General features: G+C 36.9%; 1 protein-coding gene across 2 annotated transcripts in view; it reads right to left on the minus strand.

Annotated features, from left to right (window-relative positions):
• Nucleotides 1-27,844, minus strand: part of CFTR (CF transmembrane conductance regulator) — an 88,107-nt gene that overhangs the window by 49,025 nt on the left and 11,238 nt on the right. Inside the window, exons 2-11 of one of the 2 annotated variants that reach the window (XM_035319480.1) lie at nucleotides 27,280-27,390; nucleotides 26,178-26,289; nucleotides 20,281-20,496; nucleotides 19,338-19,427; nucleotides 17,546-17,709; nucleotides 16,941-17,066; nucleotides 13,107-13,353; nucleotides 10,712-10,804; nucleotides 9,987-10,169; nucleotides 7,258-7,449 (exon numbers count right to left, since the gene is read on the minus strand). In XM_035319480.1, the coding sequence (XP_035175371.1) occupies nucleotides 7,258-7,449; nucleotides 9,987-10,169; nucleotides 10,712-10,804; nucleotides 13,107-13,353; nucleotides 16,941-17,066; nucleotides 17,546-17,709; nucleotides 19,338-19,427; nucleotides 20,281-20,496; nucleotides 26,178-26,289; nucleotides 27,280-27,390 (1,534 nt within the window). Of the gene's footprint in view, nucleotides 1-7,257; nucleotides 7,450-9,986; nucleotides 10,170-10,711; nucleotides 10,805-13,106; nucleotides 13,354-16,940; nucleotides 17,067-17,545; nucleotides 17,710-19,337; nucleotides 19,428-20,280; nucleotides 20,497-24,612; nucleotides 24,728-26,177; nucleotides 26,290-27,279; nucleotides 27,391-27,844 lie in introns of those variants that run through there. The other variant, XM_035319486.1, reaches the window with a different exon arrangement.

The raw sequence follows: 27,844 nt of genomic DNA on the forward strand, positions 1-27,844 counted from the left end.
ACCCAAGTAGAAGATACTCTTTAATATCTGTTTGCATTTTTAATGGTGTAAATGTCATATTCATCTTTTCAGCAGTAAATTGTAAGATCACCTGTGGACTTAGTATAGAAGAATATATTATAGTGTATATAATTTATACATAATATAAATAGGTATATATAAAGGTAATATATTTTTCACAGTAAATAATGAATATGGTCTTGTTAAAAAAAAAAAAAAAAAAAAAGGAAAACTGAGATTGGATTCTTTTGCTTAGAAATTCTTTGTTATCAAAATCGTTTGATAGATTTATGTCTTCATGCTAAGAACACATTTTAGCAACTATTATCATAATAGAGCGTGCCAGAAAAACAGTTTCTAAGAAGCAGACCTTTCAACAATCAGTGACTACTGACTTACAAGCTTTATATTTATACGATTTGTATATATTCAAGGCTATGTCAGGAGTTGTAATGGTGTAATGACAGAACATATGCATGCTACTTGTGGGGCCCCTCTTTCTTAAAGATGTGTTTAAAGATCTTCTGTCTTCTGCCTCCTCCAAAAAAGAAAAAGAGCATTTGTGAAACTGATGGAAGAGAGCAGTGGTCTTGACTGTCTCCAATTGATACTCACTAACCATTCCCTCTATTTTACCATTTTTTTCTACAGTACCAATGTATTTACCATCTCTATCCCTGTCCTTTTTTTCATTGGCATTAATATTTCCCATATTTATTTTTACAGTTCTGCCCATTCATGCTGCTACCTCCTTCTCCCGTATCAAAATATTCCATTTTTCTCCTTCTTCTTCCTCCCTGTGTTGGGGAGAAGTTGCCTCTGAACATGCTTTGCGATTTCCTTTCTGTAGTTTAGACCATTTGCAACAAATTAGAAGAAAACTACCAAAGGTTTTTTGGCATAAAAGGCCAAATAAAGACAAACACAAGGTAAGCAGAAGCAGTGCCAAGGGCTTCAAACAGGAGCTGCAGTGCTGCTCCACCCTATTTTTTTTTCTCTTTTCTTATAAGATGAAAATATAACATTTTCTCACTTGTGATTATTTCTATGCTTCTAAGCAACTGTATTTAACTCTAATATTCCAAAGAAATAAAAATGGAACTGGAACAAACCTCTAGATCTGAGTTCAGTGATTAGCAAAACTTTTCAGAAAATGAATTTGAGATGGAAATGTCTCTCTCAGGCTGAAAGTCCACATATTATGTCAAATCTCCCAGTACAACCATTGCATCTCAGACACAACAACCCAAAAGCTGGCTACCTTTATACTTTTTTCATCTTGCACTGATATGATCCACCAGCACTGGCAGATTCCTCTAACTGAAATTCTTGTCAGTGGCCCAAAAGCATGGGCAGGTCAGCTGCTAGAGCAGCTGGTTCCCTCGAGGCTCAAAGTAGATAGGCTGGCACAGTTTCCTTTCAGCAAGAGAGCATCTCACTTAGGACAAATCAATACTGATTTGAAGAACTAAATGCAAAAACTTCAGGCAGTTTATCAGTAATCATAAAAATATGTTTAATGGAGCTACTGTGTTAAGTTCTATGTTGATATCATTTGGTTAAAAACCTGTTTCAGTCAAGAGAGCTCTCCCTGCCCCTCTCTCTGTATTAGGCACAGAGTATATTATCTTGGATGCTGTCCTATCTTCCGTGTAACTTCTGGAATCATATTTAATTCACTTACCCTGTGCTTAACCTACCCACATGTTTCAAAACTCTGCTTCTCAGGAATATTTTAAAGCAAGTTTTGCCAGCATTTGTATGGGTTTTGGGTGAGTCTGACATTCTGCTGAAGGTCACAAACTTTTGTGAAAACAAAACTTTTGATTTTGGATCTTGGATCCCTCATAAATGGTTCAGCTGAAATCTAAGCCTGAGCTTCAGAGAACATAGGTGGTTAGAGAAAAGTGACATAGCTAAATAAAATACTAATTTTAAAAGTAATTTCTAATTTGAAATACTTTGAAGAGATCTGTTTTTCTGGCTTCCGGCCTAGGAAAATGAGGTCTCTGGTATGTTCAATCTGGTTACCCAAGAGCCAAGATAGGCAAATATACTGAAAATTCTTATCTTTTAAGACTTAATGTTCCCTAGTGAGTCTGAAACACAGAACTTGATTTCAAAGCTTTACAACATCAGAATCTGAAGTTTAGTTCAGACCTGTCTTACTTTCAAGACCTGTCTTACTTTCAAGATCATAGCTTTTTTGAAAATCGGGACAAAGTTACACTTTCTGCAAAATGAACAAGGGGTAATTTCTAGTGCACCTTAAAGCAGCTGAAATAAACTCACCTAACAGTGAAACAAATGTTGGATGAACAGCTTTTTTTATTATTATTATTAAAAATATATAAAAAAACCTTCTAAATTACATTTTATATCAAATCCACAATTTCTGTTTCAACAAGAACTGATATTTTACAACACAATCTTAATTTAAAGATATCAACTGTCTTTATATGAAAGGAAATTCTTGGTATTTTCTTCCAAGTAACTGACCACATTTCTGGAAGTTTGCTCCCACTTCCAGTGACCTATTCTCAATTTTTTATAAACAAATGTCTTCTTTCTACTCTAGCTTTTTTTTAATTTTTTTTTTATTTTTTGCTTACTATCTGACAGTTACTATGTTTTCTTGTTAGCTAAAGGGTTGGCAGCTTTCAGACATCTTTTTCATGTATGGACTCAACTCACCTACTACTTGTAGTGAAGACATTGAGCTACCCATTCTCTCTAAAAAATCCATGAAAAGATGCAGGAAATTAATTTATGCTATTTTAGTTGATTATATTAGATGAGATGAACTTCACTTTGGCATGCCTGTGTCTGTCCCCAGCTCTGAAGACAGCCCAGGTAACCTGCTCCTCCATGGCTGTCCACACTGCAGGCATCTACATGATTAGGTAACCGAGCTACCCCTTAATATCCGCTTGTAGAGAGTTGCTTACTATGAAGCACTCAGTTCCAGGTTTGAGTCCTTATTGTTCCTCTCTTCCGCTTTCTAATGTGTCAATAGCCCTCGTGAACAATGGGCATGACAACAGCACTAAACACTTCACTCACTGTCTGACTAAAGCTGTCAAACCGCCTCACAACCCCTGCGGATTAGTTCAATTGTGCATTTGCATCAGCTCCAGATCTGATATTCTGTGCAGACTAGTAGGACACCTGTCAAAAAAACAAACCATCAGCACGGATAAAAGAGGCTGGAGAAGTACAGTAAGATGCAAGTAAGGATATGTGCTTCCATTTCAGGGCATCCATTATGGAGAACAGGTCACACGAGGATGGATGCCAGCCTTTGTGAGGAGATGCCAAACATGCAGGAATACAAACCAGGGCTCGGCATATTAGCTATCTCTTTCTTTACCTATTCTCTTATGGTCTTAATTGAAAACATATTTATCATACTCTCTGTAAAAACAGCTCAAAAAAGACAGAATCTGGCCACGAACTTCTTCTGTACTGTTATATGATTTGATTGTGCATAGAAACACTTCCTCTGTTTGCATGCCATGTTAAACATTACATCCACGAGCAGCTGGTGCCTGTCAAATCAGAACATGTGTTTACTTTAAGAGTGATAGCCTCTTAAAGGTAGTTTGCCATTATGTGTTTATGGCCTCTTAGGTAACCATTGAGGGATCGAATGAACTAACTAGGTGGAAAAACATCTCTTAGCTTTCAAAAAGGCAAAACCAGAAGTCATAAAAGTATGATTTTAAAACATATTAATTATTGTATCTCTTCAAATGTGATACAGTGCTTGTTTACTTTTTAACTATGATGATTATAATGGGCCTACTTCTGCAGTCTTGACTAGAAGAATGCATTCTCTTGAGATGATTTTGTTCAGTGCTAGCAGCTTGCATCCCTGAAGATTCCTGTAATAACTGTTCAAAGGCTTTACCTTCTTAACTCAACAAATTATAAAAACAAAAGAAAAACCCACACCCTTTGTACAGTGTGCTATTAATAATGATTTTTCATGCTAAAAATCTGAAAATCAAGCCATGTTCCTTCCACATTTATCCTTACATCAGTAATGAAGATTTTGCAAACCCATTAACTGCTATTAAAAATTCTCATTTATATTCATGCTGTCCCTGCCATGACATTAATATGACCCTTGAGCCTCGATGGTAGCTGCACTTGTGGAATTACTACAAATTTAGTAGCAAGTTTCCACAGACATATAAACTCATCCAGTTCACATCTCCCAGTGGCTGCCATTCAGCAAAGTGAATAAAAAGCAGTGAATTATGCATGATGTTCTCAGTATTAAATTTGTTCATACTTAATTGGACCTTAATTTGAAGTGCTAGCGCTAGATCATTTTCTCTTGCTAATTGATTTTTATCATGTGTGATGAAAAGTACTTGATAAAAAGGGTAAAACACCTTGTCAAAAAGAGAAAGGCAGCATAAGCTAAGGCATCACCAGTTCATCTTATCTTATTTTTCAAGTACTTTTAAGCTTGTCTATTGGGGACTGTCTTTAGAAAAAGAGAGTTCAGATTCTGGCTTCTCTCTATTATAGCATGTCAACCTGTGATGTTAAAGGTAATACATTTGTAATAATATCTGCACACTCAGAATTCAACCCATTCATACAGGTTATTTCAAAAAGACTAATGAGTAAACGATAGTGGGGACTAGTGATCTGTGCTGGACTAGTTTGATCTAGAAGTTGAAAGTATTCACAAAAGGCTATCAGTGGAGGAGTAGCAAGCTCCTCCAGACCACATGATGAAGTGCACAGTCCAAATGCATCTTAAAGTCCGACAGGCTTGGTGCCGTGACTACATCCCTGGGGAGCCTGGTGTTGCAAATGATAACTCCTTAGCAAGTCAGCTATGTACCAAACAAACAAACAAACAAACAAACAAAACCTCTCATGCACCCCCAAAATATTTAAATTACACTTACTTAATATTGTTTGCATATCTGCATTGACCTAAAACAAAGTGCAGAGCACCCTGGATGAAGTCACCCAGCCTAAGTGTCCCATTTTGCTGACGGGTAAGAACACTGTGTGCCAGGAAGCCTGAAACCTATGTATATGCTATGGCATGACCACTATAGAGTGGTGGTAATATGTGGTACTGGTGGTAATACCTGTGGTATTTTATTGGCACAAGTGAAGACAAGGAAGACATTGAATTTAGGAATAGTACTTATTGCTTTCTCTGGGTCAGTTCTTCAGCATGCTTCCTCTATAGGGTGAAGGTGGAGATAGAAAAGCAAAAGGGACATTTCATAGGTGTGTTACTACATGATACATGTAGTGACGTGTCCATTCACTCACGGGTCAAAGGAGATGGCTTGGTCTTCCCCCCAAAATTCTTTGTGAGCATGGATCTTGAAATAAAATCTCAATTAGTCACTGTTAAGAGTTTTATTTTAACCAACTTTCAACATATGTTCAATAAGGAAACAAACTCTTTTATCACTAAACCCTGGTCTACCTTTAAGAATCCATGTAAGAGCTAGACTCAGCAACAATCATGCATTCAAGTGAACTGTATAAACTATCCAGGAAAGTTGCAGAGAAGGAGAAGTGTACTCCTTTAGGCAAAAATCCTCAGGTATCACTCCTTCATGAGGAACAGGGATACATACAGCCCCAAACCAACAAAGAACTAACCCTTTTTGTAATAATAAAACCCTAAAAAAATGCACACTAGGGGAGAAATGGTGAATTAATATTTGAAATCCATCCTTAAATCTGCTATACTCAGTCCTATTTAGTAACTTGGATGTGAAATTTAGTGAGACTAACAAGCACAATAATAGCAACAAGGTAATGCATTTGGATTGATTCCAAACCATTCTGCCTTCTCTTCAGTCCAACCCAATTTATTGAGGTTCAGTACAGAAGAAAGTATCCTCATAAATATCAAACTTGGTCTCAAATAATGAGCTCTGCCAGGAGGTGAAGCATATCACTCAGCACAGAGCTGCACCAACACAGATCAAAGCTGGCTTGACTGAGCCTGTTTGGAGAATAAAGGAGCTCCAGCCTACGAAGACTCAGAGCCATCCCACCAACACACTGATCTGTCCCACCAACACAGAGACAACAAGCCATCCCACCAACACCGAACCAACCACATTCTGCTCTAGCAAGGGCCTGGCTTGGAAAGCCTCCTTGAGCAAGGACAGTTTCAAATTGCTGTAGTCGGTTCTTGGAGCTTTGGCATTAACTACAGCTCTTAACACTGGAGTTAAGGAGTTCTCGCTTCAGAAATCCTGAAACAGAAGTTGCTAATTCTCCTGTCTTCAGAATCTTTCAAAGAAGATTTCCAGCAAACCACAATCCAAACACAGGCTGAAATGACCACAAGCATATAAGAACAGATTGCTTTATCACTTAACTATACCCTGCTCTGAGATAAAATGCAGTAACTTCATCTTACTTTTAAACAGACTGGCTATTGTTTTCTTGCTTGACTGGCACTAAGGAAAATGTTTCGCTGTGTGGTCTAAAGAAAGATCCTATTCAGCACAGTTAAATATTTATTGTTTTCATCTACAGGCTACTGACAAAATGCCTGATCTTATGACACAGCATTAAGTGTGGAAAGGTATAAAATGCTGGATCCTTTCATATCTTTCAATGTGAAAAGGTGTCCTTTCCTACACTACCCTCTGGCAGCATCAGACAAACACAAGGACATTCCAACGTCATTGCATTATGGACTGCATGGCACGTAAAGATTGGTCCTGCAATAATTTCCAGACTGAAAATGTTCAGCATGCATACATTAAAAAGTTCCTAGTTCAGTCAAAATTTTCCTCTAAATAATTCATGTTTCTTGCACAGCATTCTAAATACCTCCAGAACATTTTTGAGACATGAAAGAAAGGCTAATTTCTCAAAATTTTAAAGAAATTAGCATTATATATGGGAAGTAATGTACACACATACGCTTCTATATAAATATATGAGAAAAATGTAGAAACAATACTTTTTACCTCATTTCTTCAATATTATCAGGTTTACTTGGGTTTTTAGTCAGCAAGGAAGACTAAGAACACAGTCACCTTGTAATAGCTGAACCAGCTTATTTAGCTCCCAGAATAAGCACCTTCAGTGTATCTCTGAAGGAGCTGGCAATGGGCTGACTTGAGTTCTACAAACTCTGAATGCTGGGATGAGTTCCTTAAACCTCAGAAATGTCTTGCTTACTTAAAATTGCACTCCTTGATATATATTTTTTTTTCGCTTCAATCTTAAGATTACTAGATGACTGACCTCTTCGAGTTGGCAGGCTTTGATGACACTCTTGTATCGGTATTCATCATAGGATACACCAAAAATTATGTTTTCTTTTATTGTTCCAGGCATGATCCAGGAGACTTGAGGTGAAAAGGATATCCTTCCACTGTGTTTAATTTTACCCTGAGAAGGCTCCAGTTCTCCCATTATCAACATCAGAAGAGAAGTCTGAAAAAAATATTTTAATGGTTAATATATCAGATCTGTACGACCATAACAAATGCTAAACAAAGGGGGAGTCACTCTACTAAAATAAAATAATAGGATGGTACTTTTGTCCTGTAACGAGTGTCTCTACAACCATTAATTTAGCATAAGCAGCAATTAGTGGAGATTTTTATGACATGTATATCTGAAAGGCCCTTGAAATGAGAGAAACTTCATTCACTGAACAAGAAGAACTAAGATGCCCTGTAAACAACGCATGCTGCCACAAAAGCATGTATTTTTAATTAAAACTGTATCACTTTTGCAAGGTAAAAATGTGAGTATCTATGAGAGCCATATAGACATCAGGTATTACTAGTATTCCTGGTGAAATATTTTAACATGAGTAGCTATTCACTTGTTCTTTGTACAACGCTATTCATGTTTACAGTCTTGCTAGTGTTTATAAGCCTTTTATCTGTATTGCCCTAAAAAGTGCAATTTCTCTGTCTGTGGATTTAATTGCTCACAAACTGCTCAGTGTGATCTGAAGTTTCCTCTGTAACTGTTAACTCATTTACGTGAATACATGACCTAAGCATATTTACAATTTCCCTTCATAAAAGAATTGATTGCAACTTCAGTACTGACATGTTATAATTTCAAAGTTAATCAGTAGCTTCTAGTAACCTTGTCACACATCACTAGCTACTAGATCAAAGAACAGAGTTGAGAAATACAAGGAAAAAATATGTTACAAAGGCATTCCAATGGTGTTCTTATCACTAGTAAACAGTCAACAAAGCCGGGACTTAACAGCCAAAGATCTAAAAATCTATCCAAGTCACAATTTTATCTTCTCAACCCCAGAGATCCTTTAACCTGACAGGTTATACAATAGGTAGGGGGAGTCTCACAAGATGTCTTTCCATCATACCAGTATCTAAATTTTCCCAAAAGCTGAGTAAGAAATTTTTGATCTTGCAAAGGATAATTGCTTAGTATGTTTTGCACACTGGATGTTAACCCACTTTGTGCTTTAATTTAAAGTGTCTTGTATTTTAAATTAAATTAAATAAATAAATGAATAATCTTTGCTAGTGAAATTGTATTAAAGAGTTTATATCAGGCTTCATAGCAATTATAGAAAAAATAAGTACACAGTACGTTCCAGAGGCCTGACAATTCCTGGAATTTACAGTACCAGCCTTAAGCAACAAGAAAAATAACATAAATTAAGAGGGTGAAAGGAAAGGAGAAACTTCTTTTGCTTGGGAATTAAGTGTAAATCTTACTTTACATAAATCTTTCAGATGATATTATAAAATTTTTATCTTGATTGCCTGGAAAAGTGCAGATTTGTTGTATATATATAATGTTCACATAGACTGCTCAGTGTGATCTGAATGTTTCTAAATTCCTTAAGTAGCTGAATAAATGAGATATATATAAAACTTTCTACAGTAACTGACATTTTGGTATGACAAGTATCAGCTTTAGCAATAGGCATTTAAGGTTAATAGGGACCTGAGCAATGTAAGAAAACTCTTCTGTTAATTCAGAATTATCATAGTAAAATGCAATCCAACATATCATCAACCTCATGTTCTCAGTCCATTGTTCTTTTGTATTGGTGTCATTTCTGAGAAATATTAAAGCATTAACCATATTTAAATTGATGGGTCCTTTGCCATTGACTTCAACAGAGCAAAGATTTCATGTGGAATTACAGAAGCACGGAATAGTCAAGGTCAGAAAGGATTCCTGGAGGTCATCTTGTCGAACTCCCCCTGCTCAAGCAGGGATGCCTAGAACAGGTTACCCAAGATCTCCATGATTTGAGCTTCCACACCCAAAAGAGTCCAAAGCAATAAAAATAAAGGAAATCAGAATATGTTCACTGACAATTTGTTAAGCAGGATAAGTTGCCAAGTGCATAATGAATGTTTGCTTTGACTTTCACTTCTCAAAAGAACCACTAAAGCTGAAATACCTGTCTAATTCCTTGCAGTTCGTAGTTAATATGAATATCAAAACTCATTTCATAGTAAAAAGGTTTTTTTGGATGTGTTATCTTCAAACTAAATGCACTGATAACATTTTCCAGTTCTAAAATTATTACTTATCTAAACCACAACTTTTCTCAGAAAACCACCAGTTTGAACAGTGCCTCCAGAGACTTGTTCCACAGGCTTTTATATGGGACTGAGTGTGTGTGTCTAAGCTACACACTGTAGGAAGCGGAGCCCATATGACCAGGCGTGCCACATATCCGGGGTTTGCATTGTAGTTACCAGACTGATCAGTGTCAAGCTTTATAAGTTTTTTAGATTTGTAAGTTAAATTGCTATTTCCTTACTAAGTCTGTATCCTTGTAAAACCACAAAAACCACCTGGCAAACTCTTTCTCATACTGGCCACGGAGAAAAATTTAAAACAAGTATGGGACATTTTCTTGAAACATATGTTATTCATACTTTTTCCTGCAGCTACAAATACCATTTTATTATTCCTTAAAATTGACGTGACTTTTGTTGAAACAACAGAAATAGAAATACCTTGCCTGCTCCAGTAGATCCAGAAACAGCTAATAACTCTCCCTTCTCAATCTTGAAATTTATATCCTGAAGAACAGGAGATGCATGAAGGGGAAAATTGCTGAAGAAGAGATTGTTGTCATTGCTAGGACCTTTGCTGTTGTTGTTTTCCTGTTTTGCTTTTACAAACAGCTCTCCAATTCCCTGCAACATACATATTTGTGTGTGTGTAGGTACATAAAAAATGAATAGCACATGCATATGCAGAAATTTAAATCCTACTATAGACTTACAAAGACTTGCAAACTTACTTTGCTGACATTTCTTTTCCTATCCATAAACCATCTATTATATTCTTATAATAATATCTATTTTAATGTATGCATTGCATTTGCTCCTAAATTTGTAGACATAAATAAAATACTCCTATAATTGAACTGCTTTCTAATGTTTATAACTTGCTTGGGTTGATTTTGTGTCCAGGCTGGTTTAAATCTAAAATAACTTACAGGCCTTAACATTTACTAAAAAGCCTCTTTCAAAGTCTCTCAGCTGTTGATAATTTGATATTATGCATTCATTACTTGCCACATATTCCTTGCCTGCTGTTAGCTGAAGACAGTTAAACTGAAGGTGTGCAGTCTGCTGGTTTTAGAGAATGCCAAGGAAAATATCAGTAAAAACAAAACAAAACAAAAACTAAACTGTACTCTATATTTGAATTTATTTTGGGTGAAAGTACTGACCTCATCCCAAAAAGCTGTTACTTTGTCCACTTCCACCCCAGTTGTTGTTAGATTATACTCCAGGGCTTTATATTCTTCTTTTAGCAAGAAATCCTAGAAAGACAACAAGAGCAGATTACAGGAAATGGAAAGGGATGACAGGTGTATCACACAAAGCAGTACGGACTTGCCAACCCTGAGCACTAGTTAATATTTCTGATAGTGCTATTGCATTCTAGTGTTTTCAAGTGAGGCATAAATGCGGCTTATACAATATCTTTCAGATGCAGAATAGAATGGTTTATGAAGCTTCCATTTCTTACATTGTTAGTGAAAATACAACGATGAATGTATTTGGTTCTGGTTTGGAAAGAACATAAAAACTTGGCATTTCATTTGCTTTCAGGACTTGCATTGGGCAGCCTTAGTCCTCCAACCTTAATCCTTTTCAAATAAACCTTTGTTTCTGGAGTAGGACATGGAAGGTTACACTCTGGTAGGCAGTGAAACAAAGCAGCTACATGCTGCTAACTCATTATTCCAAAACCGAAAGAGTTTAAATGAATTAGAATTATGTCTCCATCAGCACAAAAGGCAGATAATAATCCTGGCTAGGGCAGCTCTGAAGTACTGTCATTTCAAATGACACAAGTCAGCAACCCTACACTTGTTTATATTCTGGGAATATATAAGGAGAAAGAAGTGTAAATCCATGCTAATGAAGGAAAATTAACTTTTCTATTCTGTGATTTTCTTAAGGTTATGCAGTCTGTGAGTACCATCTCCCCTAAATTGCCTTTTAAAATTAGCTGGGACCAAGAAGGTCTACTGTGGCAACAATGGCCAAACTAAGGGGAAACAGTAAGGGGAGAAAAGCAGTTCTTTACAGTAAACCTGAAAGTTTCCCAATGAGCACAAGCAGAAGTGAAAAAGCAGATGATTGAAAGGACAGTTACCAAAAAAATTGAAAGGCAAAACACACACAGTTTATGCAGTTTACGCAAAAGAAAGAAATGGTTAGATAGGTTTTTATAACAAAGCCTGTGGGGTCATCCAGTGGAGTTGCTGGGGCAGTGATAATGAGAGAAAACATGCTGATCCATAAGGGCTTCAGGTCTAGAAAATATGATGCAGCCACATGGCAAATACAATAATCCTGGGGACTGATCTGAACTCTCTAAACTGATGAGGAAATTAAACGTATGTTTGGTTTATTATTTCTGTTTATATCTGCATATTTCCTGTGACAAGTAAAGAGCATCTGTGTTTTGGGATTCTGTGAAGTTGGGTCTATACTCAGCCTACCAGAAAGAGAGTATTATTTACAAATTCTAGAGCAGCCTCATAGCTAGTATCCCCAGAGGCAAGTGGCCAGTAAAGTGGTATGATAACTGGGCTTGCCAGTTCTCTGAAAGGGCATAAGATATGCCCTTCCAGGAAATAAGAGAGACAGGATGCCTCCACTAATGCCTAGGGAATCTGACAAGACAAGGGCTGTGTAAATTTGGATCCAACAAGGCATCCTTCTGAATGTGAGATAGAAAGGCTTATGGTTAGACTCTTGAAATCTCTGCTCAGTTAAAAATCAGAAATATCAGAAGAATCTAATATGTACTGCTTATTCTATATTAAGGTTCAGATTTCTGATCAAGGTCTTTAAGTAATATACTAGGTATTCTTTATCATGCTAAAAATAATAAAATTATATTTTACTGAAAAACATCTACACATATTTTTAAAAATCCTAATATTTGAAGGGAAAATAGAACAAGAATTCTTTCTCTTAGGATTGATTTGAAAACAGCAGGTAAAAAAGACAGAGTTCATGAGGATTTGCTCTGAGATGACTCTGCCTCTCATGCTGGTTTATGAGCAATTGATCTTGGTAGGTAAGGTAGGTAATAATTAGAAGACTGGTACCTTAATTATGTTTAGCACTTATAATGAATGAGATGCACATTTGCATAAGATGTACAATCTCCTGCTGTTCTTGCCGCTAATAGCTACAAAAACATAAGGTTTGTGATTGCAACTACTGGAAGCTGTGCTATATAAAACACATACTAATTTTGTACTTCCTTTTCTGAAGGAAAAATGTCTCTTAAGCACCACAAATCTTGATATATTTTTATTAAGTTTGTTATTCTGCAATGAAAAAAAAAAAAAAAAAGAACTCTTCTGTTTCAAAGTAAGCAGTCTGCAGGTAGCATAAGGCTCCCGTGGTTATGCTGCCGGGGGAACCATATAACAATGTCAAGATTTATAATGACATTTCATGGTGTATAATCAAAGCAATATATAGTATATTCGGAAAGTCTGCCCAAATGCTGTGTGCTTTTGTTGATCAACTGACAAGATAACGTGCTATAAAGAATTAGCTTACGTATTTGGGAAGATTGAAGTGTATGTACCCTACCTGTATTTTGTTTATTGCTCCAATAGAATCATACCAGGTCTGTACAGACCCAGGAAACTGCCTGGTCACTGTCATTCGAAGAACAATGCAAAATGAAATGGTGGTAAATATTTTTCGGAGAATAATTCCTTTAGTCACAGCATATGGAACCACAGCTAAAAACACCACAAAAAAGCCTGAAAAGAAGAAGGCTGAGCTGTTGAAATATCTCACATAAGCAGCTTTTCGGGTTAGCTTCAGTTCAGTTCTGTCAAAAAAAAAATAAAATACAGATGATTAGTATATGGTTCCATGGTTTTCATTTTATAAACTTTTTGTTGGAGCTGTTGGTAAAAACAATTAACTTAGAGGCTCATCCATCTTTGTAATTTTTTAGGAGCGCAGTTAAAAAGCAAGATTCAAAACAATTTTGAACCTAAAAAAATAATTGCATCCAAATATGTATACCAATCTTCAGAGATGTTAGACAAAATAAAAATTATCTATGTCATGATTTAGATATCTCATAATCCACAAGCCTCTACAATTCCTGGCTCAAGCATCCTGAAGCATCTACCACTCACACAAGCACCATCCCCCTTCTCATCTGGTCATCTAGATATGTAACCCCTCTGGAAATGAGATATTCTTAAATGCCAGATTTACTATACGTGACCATGAAAACTCTAAGAACAGTCCACAATCTTAGTATGGTGCCATCTCCTTTTGCAGACCACCCTGCTAACAGGCTCACCCAAGAAGTAAGGTATCAGCTGTCCTCAGCTTTAAAAGGGAGGCAGGGACTCTGGTCTCTACCTTTCCTGATGAAGCTCAGTTCACGGAGCAGCCTACTGACTACTGTGCAGTCAGGAATGCAACTGGTGGTTACTCCTAGCTGATTCCACAATGTTTATGCATCTTACAGCAAAATATTAAATAAAAAGAGAAATACTCCAGGGAGCAGAATTCATTTTCTAAGTTGACAGACATAATTCATAGTGGTTAAGCTTTCTATTCACTTCTCTCCTTTTGAACCCATTCACTCCATAATCCTAGGAGCCCAGCAGCTCAGCTTTGTCTGAACACAGGCACCTCTGCTTCAATGAAAGGGACCAGATTTTCAAATTAACTAGGGGTAGAGATGGAGCTAGATCCCAATGTGCCCATTTGATGGGTGAGTACTCTCACCACTAAGCTGTTGTACAGAAGTTCACAGTCATGTCAGTGATGGCAATTCATGGCATTTCAAGTCTGAGCATCATAATCTTCTGGTATTGATCCAGCATCCAGGATTTGGGGGCTGTGTGGGAACCCCTTTCAGCCCCACCCTGAATGTGTATGAGACTTCCAGGTACATCAGCATCCTGCCACTGTTGTCAGCCAAAGCGTTCCTGAAAGTCCCTCCTGAAAGTCTGAGCCCATCCAGTTTTGAAGCAGAATGCCTAGCACCTCTTATTATGTCTGCATTTCAAAGAGAGACCTGAAGAGAGTAGCCAGGCATGCAGGTAACCACCACAGCTGGAATCGTGGACCTTGAAAGAGTGCCTCTGAAGTCCCACCAGAATTTGTATGAGGCTGTGGGTGGCAGCACTAAAAGAGTTAACAAAGATTTTGGGATGCGATGCTCAGCCAGTCCCATGCAGACATCTGGGTGGAAACTACCCAAACCATCCCTAGAGGTGAAGCACACAGACATTGTTCCAAACGGGGGGACAAAAAATGCACTATTTTCAGTATACTCCCAAGTACCAGCCACAAGTGAGTGGCTTTCCAGGGGTGGATCTGTCTGTGATCCAGGCTCGAGGGCTCTGTAAATTAACCACTCGTTTGGAACGTGTCTTGCTGAGGTAACATAGGCACTTGGAGTTAGGATGTAAAGGACACTATCTGCTTCTCACATACATTGGTCTACACTATGCATGTCTGGTTTTGAAGTGATGCTACTGCAATCAGTACAAACACATGAGCTTGAGCTTCTCTGCTTTATAGAAAGATGGATCTTCTGCTGACAAAATACAGACACTTCCAGTCTTGGACTTAACCTTCTGCAGTGCTGTGCTATAGTTCAGTGGCATGGGTTTTTTACTTTTCTAAATACATTGTATAGCTCATAGAAATGCAGACGTTTATTCAGACACTTGTTATGAAAAGTAATTAGTACAGACTTCAAGAAGGCATGCAGGTGCCAGCCTGTATTGCTCCCTCTGAAGTGTCACAGCTACCTGGGGGGAGTTTGCCTGCAGCAGTGGTACACCTGCAGGATGGGCAACCTGCAGGACAAGCAGCCCTGGCAGCTCAAGTCTACCAGAGTAACAGTGCAATTATATCTAGCTCATTAAATTAGAGCAGATTAAACCGGGTTGCATCCGAAACTGCCAGCATACAGAATCAGTTTGGTAAAAAATGAATTATAATGCAGGGCTGCTAAAAACATGGGCATGAGTTAACTCACCATGTCTCATCTCCCACCACCCTAACAAGCCTACGGACTGGGAGGTCTCAGCAAGCAAAATTCAAATGAAACTCTGACATTCCCAGATTGACCTGTTCTGGTGATGACCTTTTGGATCCCTTAAAAAATATGGTATTTTGGAGCAAAAGGAGCAGAAGAGAGATACAATGATCTTATAATATTTCTGTCATTCTTCCATGTTTTTTTTTTCAAAAAATCCATGCTTAATATGATAACAATTGAACTCCTTCATTACCAAATTACCTATAAATTATTGTAGAAAATATAAAATGTAAAATTACTGTTCTTTTTCTGTTTTCTGTGACTTCATTTCTACACAATTTACTTACAAAGTGTAGTCTAAAATTTCCTAAAAGCAATGTATATGACTAGTGGCGCCAGGTAAATCTTAGCCTGGTTCCATCTTAGAATTGGACCTCCAGACCTAGACTAAAACTAAGCCTTCTCAGGAGGTTTACATTGCAGATTTTAAGAACTTTCTTACTCTGAAGGTAAAGAGCAGTTAACTTTTCCTTCATTGTCTTTCGGAAAGCAGCTGAACATGAAGGTGTTTGTGTAATAATATTGCTTCATCTCTTTTATTTACACGATAATATGGCGCTTATATTTCTTCTATTTTCTTCTATTTTACCAATCACACACCTGGCACAGAACTCTAATTCTCTATAAAGGACTAAACAAACACACTGCTTTGTGCAGCGTCACCTATCAATCAATGTGCCACTTCTCCTCCCTTCCCCCAGGACTCCCTGTCAGCAGTCAAGTCCTTCTCGTTGCTCTCAGCTAACTAGCTTAGCTCTTTTACCTGCTTTATGCTTCACATCTTGTAGTTCTAGTGCAATCTCAATGTTAATTGAGAAGATAAACATTATAAAAGACTATCCACAGTCAATAAGTGTTAATATAATTGTACAGAATGAATACGTGAAGCGATGAGCCTTACACGGATTGTGTGTAACATTTAAAACCAGCTTTATTGCATTTCTCAGAAAATGGCTGCGGAGGACTCACACTGTTTCCTCCACTGCAGAATAGGAAAGTCTGTAAAGCCTTAAGTAACCGTCACAAAAGGGCTTTTTATTGTAAGATGAGGACAGGGTTGGCCAGAAACAAACACAGATGCCACAATTGTTTTACCTGCACAAGCTAACCACTGAAATACCATTATAACAAATGAGGAAGCAAAAAAAAAAAAAAAAACTCTACTTGACAAATTGGGAAAAAAAATAACTTCAGTGTAGGAATGCATGGTTAGTTTATGGAGGATTAATATTTGTGTGCTTTACTTCTTAACTAACATGACCACAGAAAGTGTTCATAGTCACTTAGTATTTTTTTTTCTGAACACATAAGAAATTTGACCAACAAATGAAAACACTTACTCACGAAGGCTTTCAATCATTTTTTCCATTGCATCTTCCCAACAATAGGCTTTAACTGACTGTATATTTTCAATTATTTCTGAGGTGATGACAAGTCTCTCGTTGATCTTTCCTGCTCTCTTATCCCTATAAAGTAAAAAGGCAGTAGGTTAATGCTCATCTATTTCACCGTGCATAGTTATTTTGAATCTCATTCTGTCTTAAGAAAACTCTTTCCCTATATACCTATTTTTAATATGCTTATTCTAACAAAATTACTATGAAGAATGTGATAGGAATTAGAAATGGAATAATTGCTTTACTAAGGAGAAAACAGAAGCTCTAAAAGCATTAATCAAGTCACTAACAAGGAGATTTAATACTACAAAGCATTATCACTATCAATGCATCACTAAACATGTTAGACCTTTTCTTTTTTTAAGTTTAGACAAGTGCTGCTAAATAAGTAAAGGCTTGTCCCTACATTTCTGACACATCCAGCAATCTTTGGACACGTCTTTTGTAACAATGCAATAATGAGAGAACTTTAATTAAGTAGTATAAACTTCATAAAACAGTGTGTTTCAGGAAAATATATTAAAAATATTTTAAAACAGTCTCATCACCTGTATTTCATCATCCTTTGTCCCAGCCAGGCTTGGAAAAAGACCATGACTATTAGAAAAGCAAGTCCAGAAAATGCAGAAGCTTGTAACATATCCCAGAGCAGTCCCATCAGCAGAGCCACTTGTAAAGGTGCAATCCACACAAAATGAGCCAGAGCAAGACCCTGCAGAAGCCCACAGCAGAATAACGATAATAATGAAAGTTACAGACTGCTCTGAAAACTACAAGAAAATGAAGAAGTCATTAAAGTGACACTTTGAAAAATGTAATGAAGGATGGTAGAAATATTTCCAGTTGTAAAACAAGTTTATAAAGGAGAATTTGTGATTCTAAGCACATAGCATTCTGGGTGTTAATAATGATGACAGTGCAGCAGTACAATACATTCCACACCTGAATTTCGATTTTTGTAAGGCAAAGTTCAGTACACAATTGTCTCTTTGCTATGTGTGCACATGAGGAAAAAATCCAGCTTTGCAAAAGTAAACAGAATTTGCTATTGACACTGGCATTTTCAATCACTGCAAGATGGGAACAATTCTTCTAAATGATTCTTCTAAAAGTGATTTTATCTGATATAGGATGCCAACATTAATCTGGTGAAGAGATGTCTTTTGTATGAATACAACAAATTCAAAGAAGACTGCTGCCTTCTTCTGCACATTTGTCTATCATGAGATAGATTTTGGATTGAATCCTGTAATCAGGCTGAGAAAAAGAGCTTGGACAGAGCTCTGTGTTACTGCAGCTACACTACTGCACTGCTAGGGCACTTGGCCTAGCTTGTCAGTGCTGGCTCAAGTTGCTCTATATAGTAATACAGTGCATAAAGTAGATAGACAAAAGACACAAAGCTGGAACTGTAGGGTCTCTCTGATGTCAAGTTTCTTGTTTCTTCCATAGGAAGCAAACCATATACTATCAATGGGGCAATTATATATGCAGAACAAAAGCTCACAGAGTTTCCAGCCTCCAAGCCATTACTAGGAATCTACCTCCATGTCTTTAATGAAAGGTTTTGCAGGAGACTTAGGAAGTATTGAAAGTATTGACGGAGCACTGTCACAGGTTGCCCAGAGAGATTGTAGAGTCTCCCTCAGAGAAGCTGTAGGGTTTCCCTCCTTGGAGATATTCAAAAGCCGCCTGGATGTGGTCATGGGCAACCTGCTTTGATGGTTTTGACTGAGCGGGGAGGTTGGACCTGATGACTTCCAGAGGTCTCTTCCAACCTCAACTATTCTGTGATTCTGTACTGTCTAAAACGAATGTGTTGGAAATGACTCCTAATAGTCTTACATCAACACATAATTAGATTTTTAAGGAGTGTGGGTAATAGTAACAACAGGGTGCTGAACGTCATCGCTTGTTCAACAGCAGGAGCACCATACTGGTTCGCCTTATTAGAAAGATATATGGTGGTCAGGAAAAAAGACTGAAGGATTAGATGTGCAGGTTCTTGCTGCTATGAAACCAACTGTGTAACCTAAAGGTTTCCTGGTGGATTCTCACTCTACTGTAAAACAATAATGTTTTTATGGTATATCTAGTTTTTAAGTTTGCTTTACTCATCACCATAGGAGAAAAAGGAAGATGTATTTATTAGAATGAGCATTTCCATGACCAGATGCCAAAACATATTCTTAAGATGGGCTTCATTTTATATCTACAATGAACAGTGAGTGCAGTCTGATATTTATTCTCCTTCCCACCTTAATGATTGCCATGACTGATTTGAGGTTTTGCTTTTGTATTTGATGGATCATTAAGTTCATTTATGAACCAATAACATACCTCGTCAAATTTGTTCAGATTGTTGGAAAGAAGACTAACCAATTGTCCAGTACTTATTTTATCTAGGACTTTGCTTGACAGTTTTAAAGTCTGTAAAAGAAAACAAAACAATAGGAAAATGGCCATGTAACTCATTCCTATAAAACAGAATAAATACACATTAAAATAATAGGCAGTTGTACAGTAGTATAAATTACAACTCACTTATCAGCTTCATGCTATAAAGAAAGTCTCATTAAACTTATTTATGTCACTTGAATTTAACGTGGTCATTAAATTGCTTTACAAATATTGATTTATTGACTTAGCACCTGCTTTCTGTTGCATATTTTATGTATATAGATATGTATGCAAATACAAGCTTTAATTAAGCATGCATGCTGTGTGTTGCTGTGCTTCCTCAAAAATCGCCTACTGTGCCTATCTAGACAAATGTTTTTTGAAAGATGTTTTCACAGTGAGCTTTAAAATAGAATAACTAACAGGTTTGTTTAAATTAGCTGGATTTGTTATTGGTAAAAACATACACCTTTTAAAACCTTTGGGTTTGTGAATGCCTCAACTTTTGTTGGTTCTTCATGCGGTATCATTCCAACTCTGTCCCTTCTGTGTTATACTTCTAAAAATACTCCTTAGCCACCAGCACGTTATTTTTCCTTTCCTATACATGTGCATAACAGGAGCACAGTGGTACAACAATTAAGGCATTCCACTACATATCCAGTGAGTTTGAACTCACACAGAATCTGACTTCAGTCAAAGCAGCTGTAGACATGTATTTAATTCTTTGGACATAGTAAATGGACAGCTGTCAGAAACTGATGTTAACTGCATTACTCTGTGTGCTTTTTGTAAAGAAACTACCAACCTTTAAAAAAGCTGCCCTAAAAATTATGTAGGGTATGGATAGAAGTTTGGCTTTAAGTGCAGATGAAACAATTACCTTCTTATAAATCAAGCTAAACAAAGCTATTCTTATTTGCATTCCTATATGATGAAGACCAAATATAGAAGGGTGTATGAGCAGTGTTCTCACAAGGAAGAGAAGGCACAAGCCAATGCCCAGGTAGTAGGCTATGGATCTTTCAGAGGAGTTGTCCGGATCATAGGAAGCTATTATTCTTCCCAGCAGAAGGGGCTGCACAGATTTGGTGACTTCCTGAAGATGGAAAGAAGAGAAAATAATTTTGGTCAGCTATTTTTTTTCTTTTTTTTTTTTTTTTTCCAAAGTGATACATTGTAATTTCAAGACCTACCAACTGAGATTTACACTTAAATGAGGAAGGAGGCTAGCTCTGTTCTCTGTGCAAACCACAGAAATACCCAGCAATCACACAGGAAGAGATAGCTCACTACTGTCTGTGATGTTCCTGCAACTCCACCAAAGCAAATCTAGCTTTTAAATTTTTCTGGTTGATTTCAACAAAAACAACAACTGAGATATTAACTTCCAGATTTACTTTCCAGAGGTGTAATGAATTTGCTGCATAATATGACTGAATCCAGTTTTGCAAGTTAGATCTCTATTTTAGCCACCAGGGAACAGATCTTACTACATTTTACTGAGCTTATAGGACATAAGAAAATTCACAAGTCCTGAAATGAATACTGAGGTAACACAGATAAAACTTAAGGTAAACAGGAATAACACCAGAATAGAGCGAAAAACAATTGGGATTATCCTACCCAACAGTTCTAGACCATTGTATCCAGTGCTGTAATAAAAGCAAGATGAGAGATGTAAAAGGTAAGAGGGGTAAATCTGATAAAAGTCCCAGAGATAAATCTGTACCTCCTGCTCAACCAGCCCCAACACTTCCCATCCCAGGATGAGTAACATGGCAGAGTATCAGAGCATGAGAGAAAAATGAGGGGTAACCGCACTGCTAAACTACAAGGCATCCAAATGATCTGCCACCATAGCCTGCTGTTACATATGTCCTCAGACTCCTTTGCTATTCTAATTAAACCCCACTAGTTTTATCTACACTCAAGTTACATTTCCCTTTCTTCATGCTGTGATCATTCTTATACTTTCACCTTTCAGCCTCATCCTTTTCCTCCTCTTCCTCTTCCCCCTCTTTCCTTCCCCAATTCTTCCACAAAAACTGCAAAAAAACATCAGTGTGCTGTGTGTTCTAACAATTTACTTCTGCATGAGCTTCTGAAGTGTATGAATGTAGAAATGAAACAAAAGAGCACATGTAACATAAAAATATGTTCTTAAAAATTTTTACATGTGTCTCCTCATCTTTCTGTTGTGTCTGTTCATTCTCAGCAGAGTGGTACTTCAAAAATAGCAAGAAACCATCAAATTCTCTTTTGTATGGGTGTGTTAAGTTCTGTCAAAAATTATTATGTCTTTGAGCTCAAAAACACACAGGCACAGAGACACAAAGACACAAAGAGACACAAGAGGAGTGAACACAGAGACACAAAGAGGAGTGAACTGGCACAACTGAGCTATAATTCCTGTTTTACAAAGATAAATAGATTGGGAAAATCACCTTTGCTTTTCCCTTCTCCTTTTGGTCTCTCACACAATATCAGTCTTAGGTACTCATACAACCTGTACTGTAATCTCTTCTGAATATCACTGTTGGTCAAGTAGATATTCAACACTCGCTTCCTCAACAGAAGAGATGAAATTTTACATCTTAAAAAAAATACCTGTGCTATGCACTATTCCTTGATTAACTGCAATTCTGCCCAACAAATGTTGTAAACCTGGAGCCTGCTTTGACAAAGACTTCAGTGTTATCAGTAGGCAAAGGGAGGGGTGTTTATTGAAACACACATGACCCAAGGCAGCTGTGCTTAGACCATATGCATCCAGAAGTGGCAAACCAAAACTCCACAAAAGTCAGAAAATACAAAACAGTCACCTTTCAAGGACAACGCAGTGCTTTTGTACTCTCAGTGATTCCAAGATAAGCTTATATATATGCTTAAAATAGCAAGATTTTTTTTTTTTGTATTTACTTTTATTCCAGTGAAAATGCCATGCTCTGCTACCGTGTTTGTTGTGACTATAATGGCATTGCATACATACCTAGCTTTCTCCAAAGGAAAGGTGATTTACAGACTAAGGTCAGAAAAATGGCTGGCAATAAGCCAAATTGTTTGCTATCTTCTGCAGAAAATAAAAAAAAAAAAAAAATCCACTCATTTACAGTGGAATTTTATCAGCTTATTTTTTGAAGGTACTATTATCCAGTCAACATACAAGTGAAAGCAGAACTAAATGTTTTCATTTTCCCTCTTGCAACCACAAAATTCCTATGGATATAAGTATGGATGTGTAAACTGAATAACCTGTCTAAAAAAGGAATTGTGCATCAAACAGAAAATCCAATTTCAGGAATTGTTTTTGCTTCTCCTGTTCTTGCTCTTCCCTCTGCATTCATCATAGACCATTGAGAAACTCATAAAAATTCCCCTCAAAGAAATCTTAATTAAACGACCAAAATTCTGACAAGAAATGAGAGTATGACACAAGATACCATGCTAGATGGTATCCTTGTCTGGCATGGCTACTCTTATGCAATGAAAACTTTTAAATTATATATACACCCCTTATGCTCAATCATTCTGAATTTGAAGACAATAACACATATCTCTGCTTTTGGCCCAAGAAGTGCCTCGGGACTTTCATATCCCTCCCTGCCCCATTTACTCATACACATAACCTATATGTGAGAACTTCAGGAAATCCTCATTAGAATCCTTTGGGACATGATACTAAAACCATTTTGAAGTTAATGTTAGCAGCAACTTCACCTGAGTGAAAATATAAATTTCATGGGGATAACTATAAGATAAAAATGTAAGTAGAATCAAACTGATCCTCGCAGTAAAGTACCCAATTTGCTAGCCAGCATCTTGTTAAAAAGAAAGATTTTTGTTTCACCACCACACTATCTTGTCTTTACATTGCAAAATACATCTGCTGATGAGGTGAAATGTGGAAGCTGTTTAGGCCAGCAGGGGAGCAAATACATTAAGTGAACTAACACAACACCACTTATGAGGGAGAAACATAGTACTCTAGGGGGCCAGAGTGCAAGTGTCCACCCTTTAATAACATCATTACCTACAGTGCATGAGGGGAAAAAAAGAGAGCCAGAAAAACCACTAGACCTGATGAGAGCAAAGCTGTGATTCTAGTTGCAACAACAACTGCACAAACAGCAGGGATGTAAGCTGAGTTTAAAACACACTTTGAGGAAGGTGCTATGGAAATGGCTCAGGGATTAGACAAGGGAAGAGTTGAAAGGAAAGTGAAGGTCAAAAGAATGCACAACTTGATTGCACTTATGCCAATACGGCACAACATCCTGTCCCCATTTAAATTAATGGCAAGGCTCCCATTAATTTCCGTGAGCAGTGCCTGAAAAGAACATCAGCAGCTTTAGCAGACAGTTTTCCTCTTACAGCTTCCAATAAAATGAAGAGCTTTATCAGCTCATAATGAAACCAAGAATTTAAACTAAGATTTAATCTTGCCATGCTTATTGTGAAAGGTACAGATTTTGATTTCTATGTGCTGAATTTCACAACTGCAATTTCTTAAAGAAATGGAAAAAGACAATAAACGTGACTAAAAAAATCTGTAGTCCCATTGTTGTTCTGTCTCCAACTGGTCTGAAATTGTACTTGGTTAGAAAAAGTCCAGAGAAATCAACTCTGCACATCACACACACGTACTTTATTTGCATATATTCTGGGAAAGGCTGTTATACTCAAAACTGTCTGCATGAGCCTTCAGACACTGCTTAACTTTTAACAAGAATGCATTACTACAATAGTTTAGGCTGATGGACTCTGCTTTACAAGGCAGGCTATATTTGTAGAACTGCTGTTGTTTTCAAACACAATCCTGACGTGAATCTGGAGTCATTAGCTTGGCGTCTATTACACACAAGAGGAAATATGTTAAAAAATTAGCAACAGGAATGAGATGGCAGGAGCAAATTATACAGAATTCTGTTGGAGTCTACAAAGAAATGGTCTTGTTCCAGAGAACTGTTGACAAACAAGGTAAAAGATTATAGAGATAAGTGTTATGACAGCTCTGCACACACTGAGAGGCTCTGCCCTAGATAATTAACTACCATACCTGACAAAGATGGATAAGAAAGATAATTGACTTGTCAAATTCAGTTCTAGCCATGTTGCCTCCCACCTGGCCTGTATGAAAGTTGAACAGCTGGAGGGTGGCCCAAAATTTGACACAGAAACCCTACAGAGTGAGCACAAAATGCACCATAGCCACCTCTCCTCTCCTTTCTCTTTGTGTGGTCCCTGTAGATGGAGAAGGTAAACAGAGCACATCTTGTTGAACCAGATCTTCAGCAGCGGCACATTCAGACAGAGGTGAATGTCAGACAGAGGAGACCTGTGGTTCTTCATCAGTGACAAGAGCCCAATAAGTTAGAGAGCTTTAAGCTGGGAGAAAACAAAGTTAGCCTGGAGCTAATTTCTTCGATAACTCTTCTCAACTAAGCAACCATCTTGATTACCCTACTTTTAATCAGAAATTGTGTATACAAAAGTGTGAGCATATCCACCTGAAAGAAAGAAGCATAAAGTTAAAATGTAGAGAACTTTTTCATGCTAGCTTTTATTAAGCCTTGGTGATGAGAAATTTCAGTATTGTTTTTATGAGCTACATATGAGGGATAGTCATAATGTGATTGCAAAAAACAATTTTAAAAAATTAAGGCCTACAGATTTTTTTAATCTGTGAAGAAGCATGACATACTGAGGTATATCCAATGTTCTCTACAGTTAAGAAAGAAAGTAAGTGCTGCATCTTAAGAGAAACAATTTCCTTTTTCTTCAGAGCATTTCTTCCCTTTCTTTAGACTATTTTATTCTGTGACATTCTGATTCTATTACTGATACTCGCCTTTGAAACTTCAGTGCTGTAGAAACTTACTTAAAATGCTACATTTAGCCCTTGGCATGGTATTACAAGAGAAAAAAAGCATCTAGTTTTTTCATAATTCTTAGGGGAAAAATCCATCTGAAGTGCAATTGTTGTCAGCTATTAATTATCCAAATTAAATTAACAGTGATCTACACCAGAATACTTGTATCATAAGAGGAATCATAAGCAAGTTCATAGGAATGATGACAACTCTCCATACTACTCTTCCTTTCCTGCTTGCGAGAGAGATCATTCTAATGGAAATGAACGTTTGTATTTCTAGAACTTTGTTATTCATCTGACCACTTTGGGCCATTATATCTGTTATATATATATAAAAAATATATCATATATATTTTACACATTTATGCAGAATTGTTACCACTACTGTAAACAACTTTTTTTTTTTTTTTTTTTTTTTTTTTGTGGCATATGTAAGCCTGAAAAAAACATTTAGCTATGGAGTTGAGTAATAGTCACTTCAGCAAGACTGAGCAAATCATGTGGCATTTCACTGTCTTTTTTTTTAATGTACATGGAATTTCTCTTGAAAATTCATGATAAACGTCTTTTAAAATATCACATGAGAAAATAATTACTTAAATTCAGCAGTGATGCAAAAAAATCACGTTTGATCTGTACTTGGGAGAACATGCTAGAACCTAGCAATATGTACATTTCAAAGTTACTAATATATGTTTTAAAGATATGAACCTGTGATAAGAAATACTCCATTTAAGAAGGTCCCTGAGTATCTCTCTGCGCTTATCATCTTTCTGAGCAATATACAGAGCAAAACCTGTAGTTATTCACATGATTCTGTATCAATTTAGCAGTCCCTAAGACTCGCATCCACTTATGGATAAAAAATAAATTAAAAGTTTACAAGAAACAAGAACAAATCTTACCCCTAAATATAGTAATATTCCATATAACATAAATTTCCAGAAAAAGCATCGTCGAAGGGCATTAATAAGCTTGGGCTTTTTCTTTGAAGTTGCCAGCTCTCTGTCCCACTCTCTGAAAAGAAACCGAAAAACAAGACCATTAAGTTGTGTGAGCAAATACATGGGTCTATGGCTCCAACATACTTCAATTCACTCAAGTATATCCAAGGAGATTTAGCTAAGGTGAATAATGAAACAAAGCTTTGCAGAGACCCTGAAGACCTGGTCCTCATTGACTTGATAGATCAATAAAAGTTCAAATGTAGTTCAGCCACATATTTGGCAGTTTTAAATACTCAGCCATACATCACCCTGCAGGGAATTAATTCATGAAAAGGTCACATTGTATGTTTTAAAGAAACCTGCTGTACTTAAGACCAACACACAAATAATAGGCAAATAAATGCTTTGGAGCTCTTCCAGTCTGCAGAAAGAAAACACCAACAAAGCATTAAAAATGTGACTTTTCTACTGCATAGCATTATTTTAATCTATGCTGCTAGGGCAATAACTTTGTATTCAATAATTGCTCACTAATCAGAAGCAATGCTATATATTTAATAAGTATGTTTGGTCAAAATTCAGCTCACAGATTAAAGCACTCCTAAGAATTTAATCAGTCAACACTTTTCTTCATTTTTCAACAGAATACTAAATAACAAGAATATTCCACTTATACATTCTTCTCTGTGTCAAGATGCATTAAGCATACCAATACTCCCAATACTTTTCACCAGTTTTGAATATGTATGTCACACTGCACTTAAGTTTAATTGGATTGGCACAACTGTGGAGATGTGAACTGCCCCAGAACATCAGGAAAAGCTATGCCAGACGATGCAGGAGAGGGGCTGAACTGAAGCCCTTGTATTGTGTGCATCAGGGATCCCAGTCAGCTCCAAAGGACAATTGAATGCCCTTGTTTGCTGAATGAGGACACATCTGAGCCAGTTAATAGACACCAGTTTGCGTCCAATGTTTTTTAGACAATTTATCCAAAAACTTCTTGATGAAATTTTCAATGTGATTCTTGAAACAAAGTTAATCCATGAACATTTCATACCTTTCTAATTTTTCAGAAAGATTATCAGCAGAGTCCGCAGAGGGAATTTGATAAATATCCGACAGTTCCAGTCGTTGCCTGTAACCTTTTTTCAGAATTGGCTTTGTCCATCTAAGCAGAAAAAGAAAAAAAAAAAAAATTGACTGTTTCTGGGGTTAATTCTGAAGCTACCAATGAGCAGGGCACTGAGTTCTTTGTACTGCATTTGCAAAAACATACCATGTCAATTTTAATGTTTATTTCAAAGTTATAGGTTGTGTGAGACACAAGTCTATAATCCCCATAATTCAGCAGAATGCAAAGATATTTCCCAGGTGAACAATTATATCATCCAACTGTTAAGAGAGTATACTTTAAGAAATTGGAAAATTATCCTTCCTTTCTGCAGTCTTCCTGTGGTTTCAGACAAATCATATGGGCTTCACTTAGTCTTTGACACCACTTTAGCTGAGAACACACTATTCACAGTATGCTATAACAAAGCTAGCTATGAGAATCCACTTTGGAGAATCATTAGTAAAGCATCCATAAACTTTACCAGTACTGGAAATAGGGACCAGAGTTT

The sequence above is a fragment of the Oxyura jamaicensis genome, chromosome 1, assembly GCF_011077185.1.
Source record: "Oxyura jamaicensis isolate SHBP4307 breed ruddy duck chromosome 1, BPBGC_Ojam_1.0, whole genome shotgun sequence".
NCBI classification, from domain to species: Eukaryota; Metazoa; Chordata; class Aves; order Anseriformes; family Anatidae; genus Oxyura; species Oxyura jamaicensis.